This window comes from Mobula hypostoma, chromosome 6, assembly GCF_963921235.1.
Source record: "Mobula hypostoma chromosome 6, sMobHyp1.1, whole genome shotgun sequence".
NCBI classification, from domain to species: domain Eukaryota; kingdom Metazoa; phylum Chordata; class Chondrichthyes; order Myliobatiformes; family Myliobatidae; genus Mobula; species Mobula hypostoma.
This window is the reverse complement of record NC_086102.1, coordinates 147,629,074-147,641,118: the sequence shown is the minus strand read 5'-3', so window position 1 is coordinate 147,641,118 and position 12,045 is coordinate 147,629,074. Positions and strand designations below refer to the sequence as shown.

The window sequence follows — 12,045 nt, the reverse complement described above, 5'->3', positions numbered from 1 at the left end:
CAAGTATTTATTACATTAAAATTAAAGCATTACTTCAATAAACAGGCAATTACAGAAAAGAAAATAGTCCTAATATAGGAACATAAGAACTAGGAACAAGAGTGAGCCACCTGGTCCATCAAGTCCACTCCACCATTTAATAAGATAATGGCTGATCTGACTGTGGCTCCACTCCACTCATCTGCCTTTCCCTCATAACCCTCAATTTCCCCACTATATATAAAACTATAGACCATGTGAAAATTTTGATTAGAAAATTATTTAAGCGGAATACATAACTAATGCAAAAGCAGTCATTACAAATGATACTAAAACAGCAAAAACTTCTCCATCTTTTATATCTCCTTAATACTACAGTCCTGAGAATCTTACTCCCACATCGGATTTCGATAACTAAATACGCAACACAAACACAACTTCCGAGAGGCAAAATAACTTAAAACAATAAATGAAATTGTGCAATACTGCTGGAAAAACAGTCTATAAGCTTTTCAATGTGTCTGGCTTTTAAGGTAAAATAATCAGACCTTACATTCTTTAAAATATAGTCACTTCTCACAAACTACCAAAGCACATAAAGAAATAACAAGATGGACTCACTAAATGACCAAAATCATCATCCAACAAAACAGCAGAAGCTGGACCCAGCTAGAAAACCCAGTGTCTTGTGCAATAGATGCAATTTTTAATTTTGTAAGTTACATCCTTGTTGCTAATTCACATCATGCTAAATTTAAAATACCTCTCTACCTTGTCGTAGAAAAGCAACATGCATCAACAAAGATCCTCACCACCCAGGCAGTGCTCTTTTCTTGCTGCTGCCATCATGTAGAAGGTGCAGATGCCTCAGGAATTACACCACCAGGTTCAGGAATAGTTACTACTCCTCAACCATCAGGCTCTTGAACAAAAGGGGATAACTACACCAATTCTATTTCTGGTGTTCCCACAACTAATGATTTCACTGGACTCAAAGGACTCTTTATCTTGTTATTTCATGTTCTAGTTATTTATTGCTATTTATTTATATTTGCATTTGTACAGTTTGTTGTGTTCTATGCCCTTGCTCTTTTATTGATCCTGTTTACAGTTACTGTTCTATAGATTTGCTGAGTGTGCCCGCAGGAGAAAGATTCTCAGGGTTGTATGTGGTGACATGTACGTACTCTGTGACATGTACGTACTCTGATAATAAATTTTACTTTGAACTTCGAAACATGCGTTATCAGAAGATGCATTGATGGAATGTGAATGTGTCTGGTTAATTGCTACCCCTTGAACCACTGCCACCAGTGAAGACGTTCCCACAATGCTACCTGAGAGGAAGGAAGCTCGTTGGGCATGCAGTAGTGTAGCGGTTAGCGTGATGCTTTACAGCAGCAGCGATCTACGCTCAATTCCCACCACTCTCTGTAAGAAGTTTGTACATTCTCCCTGGGACCATGTGGGTTTCCGCTGGTTCTCTAGTGTCCTCCCACATTCTAAAGGCTTATGGGTGAGGGTTAGTAAGTTGTGGGCACGCTATGTTGGCACTGGAAGCATGACGAAGCTTGTGGGCAGCCCCAAGCACATCATCAGACCCCGTTGGTCATTGAAGCAAACAAGAAATTTCACTGTACATTTCAATCTGCAGTACATGTGATGAATAAAGCTGATCTGTCTAATCTAACTATCTATGATTTTGGCTGCTCTTGTGCTTTTCAGTGACAGTTTAAGTTATGATGTCAAAGAAGCTTTGGCCAGTCACTGCTGTATATATTTTACTGACTTCTCTACTTACAAATTCAGGAGAAAAACAGGCTAGCAGCTCCCAGAAGGACTACGATTGATGCAAGAGCCCAATGCAAACTCATCTATGTGGACTATATAATTACAGGAAGCATATTCATAACTCTCATGGGTTGCTGATTTCAGACATACATCTGCGAGGAGGTTAACACGGATAGGCAGGACATCAGAAAATCGGAAAAGCACCAGAGTGTTCTTGTGCACCTCTGATTTGTTGGAGATTTAAAGGCAAAGAAACATGTCAGAGACAACACAGCCTGCAACAAAAGATTAAATAGGAGCCAGTGTCTGAAACAAAGATACAATTTCACTAATGGGGATCTGAAATTGCCCATACTGCTATTAAGAACTATGATGGAGAGCACTCGGTAAACGCACTCCTTACTCACGCTATTTTCTCTCTCTCTCTCTCACACACACACACACACACACACACACACACACACAGCCTTGTCATTCTGCTATCGTTGCGCTGAGTGTACACATTTCAATGTCTGCCCCGGTATATTCTCATAATGGGCACTAAACTGAGTTGATACACTCAAGTTGGCTTTATGGTGCCTTCCGGCCACAAACGGTGGAATATTCCATTTCTTTAGTAACGGGCATGTGCAAATGTGTATACGTTGTTTGTATACTGTATTTAAGTAGATACTTCTGTTTATTTCGTAATATGATTGTGACTACATTATGGGGTGCATCATACTCTAATTCATGTCTAGACTTACGTTAACTTTGTTGGTAATTGAAGAAAGCATCTCCGAGTGCCGAATAAAAAGAAGCTCATCGCCCTCAGTGAGAGAGTGACAGAGGCTACTAGAAGTTCACGTTGAACAAAAATAAGAATAGAGCTATTATTGTGTTTTCTGGGGGATATCTTTTTGTAAATATTGGCTGCTTTCTTTTTGCTGTTTTTGCTAATTTTTGTAAGTTTGATTTTTGATGCACCTAATAGACACCCTTGCACTAAAGTGCTGAGTGATTCCAGCCATTTTCTCCTTTGGTCAAAACCCACGTATCAAACTAAAACCCTCCGAAATCAGAGGTTCTGGGAGCTGAAGGCCTGGAAGTGAATTACAATTGAAAGACCCATTTAGAATAGTTTTGTGCAGAGATAAGTGTCACAAGCCCACCCTGCAAAACAAAACGTAGCCATCCCGATACTCCCCAGATAGTACTGTGGCAGAGAGGAGTTGGTGCTGAGGAGAAATTGGACGTTCCTCCACAAGGTAGGGGAAGAGGGAAGGAGCAGCATTGCCGGGATCAGGATGCTGGTAAAGGAGAAGAGAATAACACTGGGGGATGAAATCGAGAGATAGAGACAGAGAGCGATGGGGGATGGAGGGAGTAGAGAGATGGGGACATAGGGGTCAGTAGAGAGAAGGGGGAGAAGTAGGGAGAGGTGAGAGTAAAGGATATACTGAGTAGAGAGAGAGAGGGAGGGAGAGAAAGAATGAAGGGGAGAAGGGATTGTGTGGAAGGAAATCAAGTAGGCTGCTGGATGGAACTTTTTAACTCTTGCTCTGGAAATCTTTGTGTTATACACATCCATTCCACAAAATGTAGTGGTCTACCTTATAAGTGATAATATTGATTACAGATGGCAAAAAATAAAAGGCGTTTTATTGAACAGTTTATATCATGTGGCGTAAATGGATACAGATTTGTTTAATTTATTACTTAACTCTAATGATTGCAGAATATTCCACAGCATTTTCCCAGCCACCCACACTAATGCAACTGTTATGTGACTTCTGTAGTTTAATCTTACTTCATAGGCTGCAAACACAAAAGCTAAACCCTGTATTACTAAACTCTTTAAAAAGCTTTACTTTTGATTGAACTAAGTCAGTTGTGTCCATGCCTCCTGAGTCCTGAAACACTATTTGTGAAGCTACTCTGAGTTGTAGTGTTGTGCTTGCCATCCTGGTCTAAACCACCACAGTTGCTGTATTACACATTCATACTGGCTGGCCAGCTACCAGCTCTCAATTGTAACCTTGCCTATGGAGGGGCAGGAGGAATTGCTACACATCAGCCAGCCAGCACCGGACAATAAATATTGTCACTACGGCTCTTCCAAAAAATGTAATTTAATATTTGGCAAAGTCTGCTGAATTCACAAAGAATGGTAAAGTGGTGCTTTCCTGAGGTATTTCAATTTACTGCTGGCAACGATGGTGCCATCATATGGTAGGGATATCTGAAGTGTGTAAATTGGGAGCATCCATACAACTCGTTCATTGCAAGGATGTTATTACCTGATTCTTGATTCTGATTCATTATTCTGAGGTGCACCTCAAGGACAGTTCATCGTAAATTTCAATAAGTTAGTATAGAAATGATCCATGAAGTCATGTTCTGGATAACTTAGGCAAAAGTAGTCAGCCTTCACAGTGAAGAAGATGCCTCAGTGGAAGTATGATTTTTTTTTTTAAATTCTGGGGAAACAACTAAGTTAACTGTGTGCACAGAATTAGAGGACTGAACATAAAAGCATCAAAACAAGTTAAGGTTCAAAGGAATTTTTCTCCAAGATTTCTCATTAACAACTCACAATTTATGTAATGTGTGTGCTTGGTTAACACCTTTTAAGCTAAATTGAGATCATTAAGTTATTGTAGTTTAGAATAGATTGAAATCACTAGAAATTATGTGGGGCATGATGTTTCCTCAGCCACTGGCATAGCATAAATGCCACGCTAAGTAACATATCAGGGACAAATTGCTAATGAGGTAACAAGGATATATTTTTTTCATCAAAAAAGGAATGCACTGAGTAGAATCCATGTCTTGTGAAAAAAAAATGCTCAATGGGCTTAAAGCAGTTTTATTCGCTCTTTCTTACACATCGCTGCAGGGCAGATGCAGGGGCTGAGATATTGGAGGGGTAACTGTACCAGAAAAATGTACAGCATCACATAACCAGCACCATCACTTGGACAATCAATGTGATTACCTGAGTGAGTGATTCCTGATAAGGTCTGGTTGGCGCTCTTGAAGAATTTCAAAGATGTTTGGTTGACGCAGAAATGCTACAATTTTATCATTGTAAGCTGAAAACAACAGAATATCTCATCAGGTCAGGGATTATAAAATGGAGAATGCTGAACTGATCTATAAATTGGAGCAATTGAAATGACTCAACATATAGAGAAAGATTCATACCATCTACTTAAAACCAAATCTAACTCTTTTATTGGAACTTGTTGCTTGAAGGTACATTAACCAAAGTTAAGAAAATTAATGTCATGATGGACCGAACCCCTTCTCCCATCTGACTTTTATCTATTGTCCATACATTTGGTAAAAGGGAGAGGAGGCCTGCGTGAACAGGAAAGCTCCTCTGCATAGTCTAGACTTGGATTTCACAACAAAATGTCTCCCCCATTTCTCGATCAGTATCTGGGGCACCAACCAATGCAAAATCCTGTCCCACCACTCTGAGCTGCAGGCCTCAACCTATACAGATTAAAATGCAATACATCGAACAAGTCTTTGCATCACCACATTAGTCGAATAACAGTCTTGAATCAGGTTGATAATGACAAAAATTTACTGACATCCAAAATCAGTATATTAATAATTATTCTTGTTCATTCCTGAATAACCCCAGTTACATGAAGTCATGCAGCGATAGAAGACTAATCTGATTACTTCAAAAGCATAGGTTCATGGAATAAAAGTACCACGATGAACTTTGGCTCGGTATTAAACCAAAGTACCTGCTGACAAGCAAAGATTCTGGAGCAGGCTGCTCCAAAATGCAACCGGCGAAACTAGTAATAATCAGCATTGTTGAATTACGTAAAAGGAATATTGTAGGCTTATTCACTAATTACAAAAAAAGTGTAAACAAATTCAGAAATTTTTTGAAAACGCTTAGGTAATATTTTAGAATATAGGTACTTATGTGAGCATTTTGCAAGAAATCAAACTATGAAACGCCTAGCAAGCTCATCGAGTTTCAAGATAAAACAATAGATTAAATGTCATGGATTCAATAGACATCAGGAGTCTCAAAAATATTAATAATTTGGTACTGTTAAATTGTTTGATTTAAAAGAATCCGTGAAACGTAAAGTACTCAGAAGAAACCAACATCAATAACTTCATGTAAATAGGGTCAATAGCTGATGAATGTACCACAACGTGTCCCTAATTCCTACTGAAAATATATGAAGTAAAATGAACAGTTTGAATAAAATCAAATACAATATGCGCCAAATAGTATGGAAAATACTGAAGCTGTTCCATGTACATCAGAATTCCTTGGCCCAGATGCTTTGATAACACATTTTAAGTAAATGTTCACTCTGCTGGAACCCGTTAGGTGATTTACTGCCACCCTGTGGCTGGAAGCAAGAGCAGCACAGAAACAGATAAACAGAGGACTAAAGTGTAAAGAAAATGCCACATGAACTATTCAATTGTGTTCAAAGGATGATGCTTTTTGCTGATGCTATAAATATTTGCTGACAAGAAAGCCAATGTGAGCATTGACTGGACAATACTGGAACACCTTCAGGGTAAAGTAGTATTTGTTGACATAAAATATATTTAAAATGAATTAACAAAATCTGTTACCCTTCAATAGGCAGCATAATGAAAGTATTGGGAAGCAGCTGGATTTTATTGTTTGAAGCTCATTCCCACAATGGCTCTTCAAATCATCAACTGTACATATCTGCATGAAGGGGTAAGTAACAAGGGATGACTTACCAACTGGCACCAGGTCCTGACTGTGGTTTCGACTGATGGTGCCAAATGTACTGGATGGTCTGGGCATCACTGGGGGCCCTGGATGGCGAGAATCATCTGCCACCTAGCAGAAATAATCATTTAGTGGATACAAAATGCAATGATATATTATGGGAAGTATTTTAACTATTATTTCAACAGTTGACTAACCTAATGAATTACTTTTCACTTCTACATGCTAAATGGAATGAACTCAGAATTCCAATAGACTGACACCCCACCTCCACCCTCACCTCAATTCCACTTCACTTCCATTTTCTAAAATGTCCTTTTCTACACAAAGAATACATAAGACCATGAGAGATACGAGCAGAATTAGGCCATTCAGCCCATTGAATGGGCTCTTTCATTCCATCATAGCTGACCTATTATCCCTCTCAACCACATTCTTCTGCCTTCTCCCCGTAACCTTTGATGCCCCGAACCTATCGCCCTCCTCTTTAAATTTATTCAATGATTTGACTTCCATAGCCGTCTGTGGCAATGAATTTCACAAATTCACTACCCTCTGGCAAAAGAAATTCCTCCTCATCTTTGCTCCAAAGGGATGCTGTGCCCTCTGGTGCTAAACACCCACGAGAGAAATCCTCTCCACACCCACTCTATCTAGGCCTTTCAACATTCAATAAGATTCAATGAGATCTCCCTTAACTCTTCTAAACTCCAGTGAGGACAGGCCCAAAGCCATCAAACACTCCTCATACGTTAACCCTTTCATTCCCAGAATCATTCTAGTGAACCTCCTCTGGTCCCTCTCCAATGCCAGCACATTTTTTCTCAGGTAAGAGATGCAAAACTGCTCGCAGTTCTCCAAGTGTAGTCTGACCAATGCCTTCCAAGGCCTCAGTATTACATCCTTGTTCTTATATTCTAGTCCTCTAGAAACGAATGCTAACATTGCATTTGCCTACCTTATCAACGACTCAACCTGCGAGTTAACCTTCAGTGAATGCTGCACAATGAATCGCAAGTCCCTTTGCACTTCTGAGTTTTGAATTTTCTCTATGTTTAGAAAATACTCTATGCCTTTATTTCTTCTACCAAGGTGTATGACCATACACTTCTCTGCTCCATATTCCATCTGCCAATTCTTTGCCCGTTATCTCAATGTGTCTCAAGTCCTTCTCTTCCTCAACACTACCTAACCGCTCTCCACCCATCTTCATATTGTTGACAAACTTCATCAATTCCATTATCTTGTCTTGTCTCGACTGTCTTGTCTCCCTTTCTCTTCACCATTTACACCTCAGACTTCAACTACTGCACAGAGTCTTGTCATCTTCAGAAGTTTTCGGATGACTCTGCCATAGTTGGATGCATCAGCAAGGGAGATGAGGCTGAGTACAGGGCTACGGCAGGAAACTTTGTCACATGGTGTGAGCAGAATTATCTGCAGCTTAGTGTGAAAAAGACTAAGGAGCTGGTCGTAGACCTGAGGAGAGCTAAGGTACCGGTGAACCCTGTTTCCATCCAGGGGGTCAGTGTGGACATGGTGGAGGATTACAAATACCTGGGGATACGAATTGACAATAAACTGGACTGGTCAAAGAACACTGAGGCTGTCTACACAAAGGGTCAGAGCCGTCTCTATTTCCTGAGGAGACTGAGGTTCTTTAACATCTGCCGGATGATGCTGAGGATGTTCTACGAGTCTGTGGTGGCCAGTGCTATCATGTTTGCTGTTGTGTGCTGGGGCAGCAGGCTGAGGGTAGCAGACACCAACAGAATCAACAAACTCATTCATAAGGCCAGTGATGTTGTGGGGATAGAACTGGACTCTCTCACGGTGGTGTCTGAAAAGAGGATGCTGTCTAAGTTGCATGCCATCTTGGTCAATGTCTCCCATCCACTACATCTTCATCTTTTCGACCACATTTTGACTCAGATCTTCAACTTTTCGACCACACTTTGACTCAGACTCGCTATCACAGCCATATATCCTTTCTTGGAATGTGCCTCTGTCGCCAACTTACTCCGGTTGGCTCTAGGATACGTTTCCAAGCCTCTCAATTTGGACCTTCTGAGGATCCCAGGTACTCACATTTTATTGACTCTCCTCTCGCCGCTTCTCCCGTCAAGCTCTGAAGGTGACTGTCTCCACCATGAGGAGGTATTTGGTGTCCCTATCCCAGACCCTTCCACACCTTCGGGACACTTTCTTCGCTGTCTGTAATGGTCCTACCCATTATTTCATCCTCCGTCGGATTCACGCCTGCAATCGTCGTTTTTTTGACTTTGTCATGTTAGGCAAAGATCGCAAGATCTTATATCTGCAGACCCCAGAGCCTGCTGGCCTCGACGCGAGCAGGCATGAACTTCAGATTGCCTCTGCCATTGATCTCGCCGGCTCCAACACCTCAGGGCATATTCAAAACCCGGACTCCAGCAACAACCATGGACACCTTCAAAGTGATTGCGCAACCACCAACTGCGACTCCAGCCTTGAACTCCAGGCCAGGTCTTTATGTGCTGCTATTGTGACTCCCGTCTCCCCTTCCCCCACCAATACTCTGCAATCCCGTCTCCTTCAGATCCCATCGTCAGCTCCTGGGCCCTCAGAGGCTCCATCTTCCTCTCACCCCAACCCTCCCCTCTCCACTGACACCCCAGCCTCCCCTCTCCCCCCTCTGATCCCAGCTCTCATCCGTGCCAGGTCTTTACCATCCCCTCCGACCTTCAACTGTCAGAGGCAGAACGCTCTGTCCTCAGTAAAGGCCTCACGTTTGTCCCCCTTCGCCCACATCTCAGTGAGTTCCGTGCTCGCCACGATGCGGAACTCTTCTTCCGCTGTCTCCATCTCCGAGCCTACTTCTTCGGCAAGGACTCTTCCACCCCCACCGATGACCCCTTCTCTCGTCTTCAACCCTCCTCCTCTTCATAGACACCCTGCTCTGGTCTTCTGCCTGCTCTGGATCTCTTTATCGCTAACTGCCAACGGGACACCAACCGTCTTGACTTCACCACACCTTGTCCCCATTCCAACCTCACTCCTTCGGAACGCTCTGCTCTCCACTCCCTCCGCACTAATCCTAACCTTATTATTAAACCCGCTGATAAGGGGGGTGCTGTTGTAGTCTGGCGTACTGACCTCTATCTTGCCGAGGCACAGCGACAACTCGCGGATACCTCCTCTTATTTACCCCTCGATCGTGACCCCACTAAGGAGCACCAGGCCATTGTCTCCTACACCATCACCAACTTTATCCGCTCAGGGGATCTCCCATCCACTGCTACCAACCTTATAGTTCCCACACCCTGCACTTCCCATTTCTACCTCCTACCCAAGATCCACAAACCTGCCTGTACTGGCAGACCTATTGTCTCAGCTTGCTCCTGCCCCACCGAACTCATTTCTGCATACCTCGACACGGTTTTATCCCCCCTTGTTCAATCTCTTCTTACCTATGTTCGTGACACTTCTCACGCTCTTAAACTTTTCGATGCTTTTAAGTTCCCTGGCCCCCACCGCTTTATTTTCACCATGGATGTCCAGTCCCTATATACTTCCATCCCCCATCAGGAAGGTCTCAAAGCTCTCCGCTTCTTTTTGGATTCCAGACCTAATCAGTTCCCCTCTACCACCACTCTGCTCCGTCTAGCAGAATTAGTCCTTACTCTTAATAATTTCTCCTTTGGCTCCTCCTACTTCCTCCAAACTAAAGGTGTAGCTATGGGCACCCGTAAGGGTCCTAGCTATGCCTGCTTTTTTGTTGGCTTTGGGGAACAATCTATGTTCCGTGCCTATTCTGGTATCTGTCCCCCACTTTTCCTTCACTACATTGACGACTGCATTGGCGCTGCTTCCTGCACGCATGCAGAACTCGTTGACTTTATTAACTTTGCCTCCAACTTTCACACTGCCCTCAAGTTTACCTGGTCCATTTCCGACACCTCCCTCCCCTTTCTAGATCTTTCTGTCTGTGTCTCTGGAGACAGCTTATCCACTGATGTCTACGATAAGCCTACTGACTCTCACAGCTATCTGGACTATTCCTCTTCTCACCCTGTTTCTTGCAAAAATGCCATCCCCTTCTCACAATTCCTCTGTCTCTGCCGCATCTGCTCTCAGGATGAGGCTTTTCATACCAGGATGAGGGAGCTGTCCTTTTTTAAAGAAAGGGGCTTCCCTTCCTCCATTATCAACTCTGCTCTCAAACGCATCTCCCCCATTTCACGTACATCTGCTCTCACTCCATCCTCCTGCCACCCCACTAGGAATAGGGTTACCCTGGTCCTCACCTACCACCCCACCAGCCTCCGGGTCCAACATATTATTCTCCGTAACTTCCGCCACCTCCAACGGGATCCCACCACTAAGCACATCTTTCCCTCACCCCCGCTCTCTGCTTTCCATAGGGATCGCTCCCTACGCAACTCCCTTGTCCATTCGTCCCCCCATCCCTCCCCACTGATCTCCCTCCTGGCACTTATCCTTGTAAGCGGAACAAGTGCTACACATGCCCTTACACTTCCTCCCTTACCACCATTCAGGGCCCCAAACAGTCCTTCCAGGTGAGGCGACACTTCACCTGTGAGTCGGCTGGGGTGATATACTGCGTCCAGTGCTCTCGATGTGGCCTTCTATATATTGGCGAGACCCGACGCAGACTGGGAGACCGCTTTGCTGAACACCTACGCTCTGTCCACCAGAGAAAGCAGGATCTCCCAGTGGCCACACATTTTAATTCCACATCCCATTCTCATTCTGACATGTCTATCCACGGCCTCCTCTACTGTAAAGATGAAGCCACACTCAGGTTGGAGGAACAACACCTTATATTCCGTCTGGGTAGCCTCCAACATGATGGCATGAACATCGACTTCTCTAACTTCCACTAATGCCCCACCTCCCCCTCGTACCCCATCCGTTATTTATTTTTATACACACATTCTTTCTCTCACTCTCCTTTTTCTCCCTCTGTCCCTCTGACTATACCCCTTGCCCATCCTCTGGGTCCCCCCCCCCCTTGTCTTTCTCCCTGGGCCTCTTGTCTCATGATCCTCTCATATCCCCTTTTGCCAATCACCTGTCCAGCTCTTGGCTCCATCCCTCCCCCTCCTGTCTTCTCCTATCATTTTGGATCTCCCCCTCCCCCTCTCAAATCTCTTACTAACTCTTCCTTCAGTTAGTCCTGACGAAGGGTCTCGGCCTGAAACGTCGACTGTACCTTCTCCTAGAGATGCTGCCTGGCCTGCTGCGTTCACCAGCAACTTTGATGTGTGTCACTACATAATGTACTGGGTGGGCACAGGAGTACATTCAGCCAGAGACTCATTCCACCGAGATGCAGCACAGAGTGTCATAGGAAGTCATTCCTGCCTGTGGCCATCAAACTTTACAACTCCTCCCTTGGAGGGTCAGACACCCTGAGCCAATAGGCTGGTCCTGGATTATTTCATAATTTACTGGCATAATTTACATATTACTATTTACTATTTATGGTTCTATTACTATTTATTATTTATAGTGCAACTGCAACGAAAACCAATTTCCCC

At 43.4% G+C, this 12,045-nt stretch overlaps 1 protein-coding gene across 7 annotated transcripts in view; it reads right to left on the bottom strand.

Moving 5' to 3' along the window:
- The window catches only part of hecw2b (HECT, C2 and WW domain containing E3 ubiquitin protein ligase 2b), a 377,012-nt gene that overhangs the window by 117,603 nt on the left and 247,364 nt on the right, over nucleotides 1-12,045 (bottom strand). For all 7 annotated transcript variants that reach the window (XM_063051950.1, XM_063051951.1, XM_063051956.1 and 4 more), the window contains 2 exons: nucleotides 6,511-6,613; nucleotides 4,748-4,844 (listed from right to left, as the gene is read on the bottom strand). In XM_063051950.1, the coding sequence (XP_062908020.1) occupies nucleotides 4,748-4,844; nucleotides 6,511-6,613 (200 nt within the window). The remainder of the gene's footprint in view (nucleotides 1-4,747; nucleotides 4,845-6,510; nucleotides 6,614-12,045) is intronic.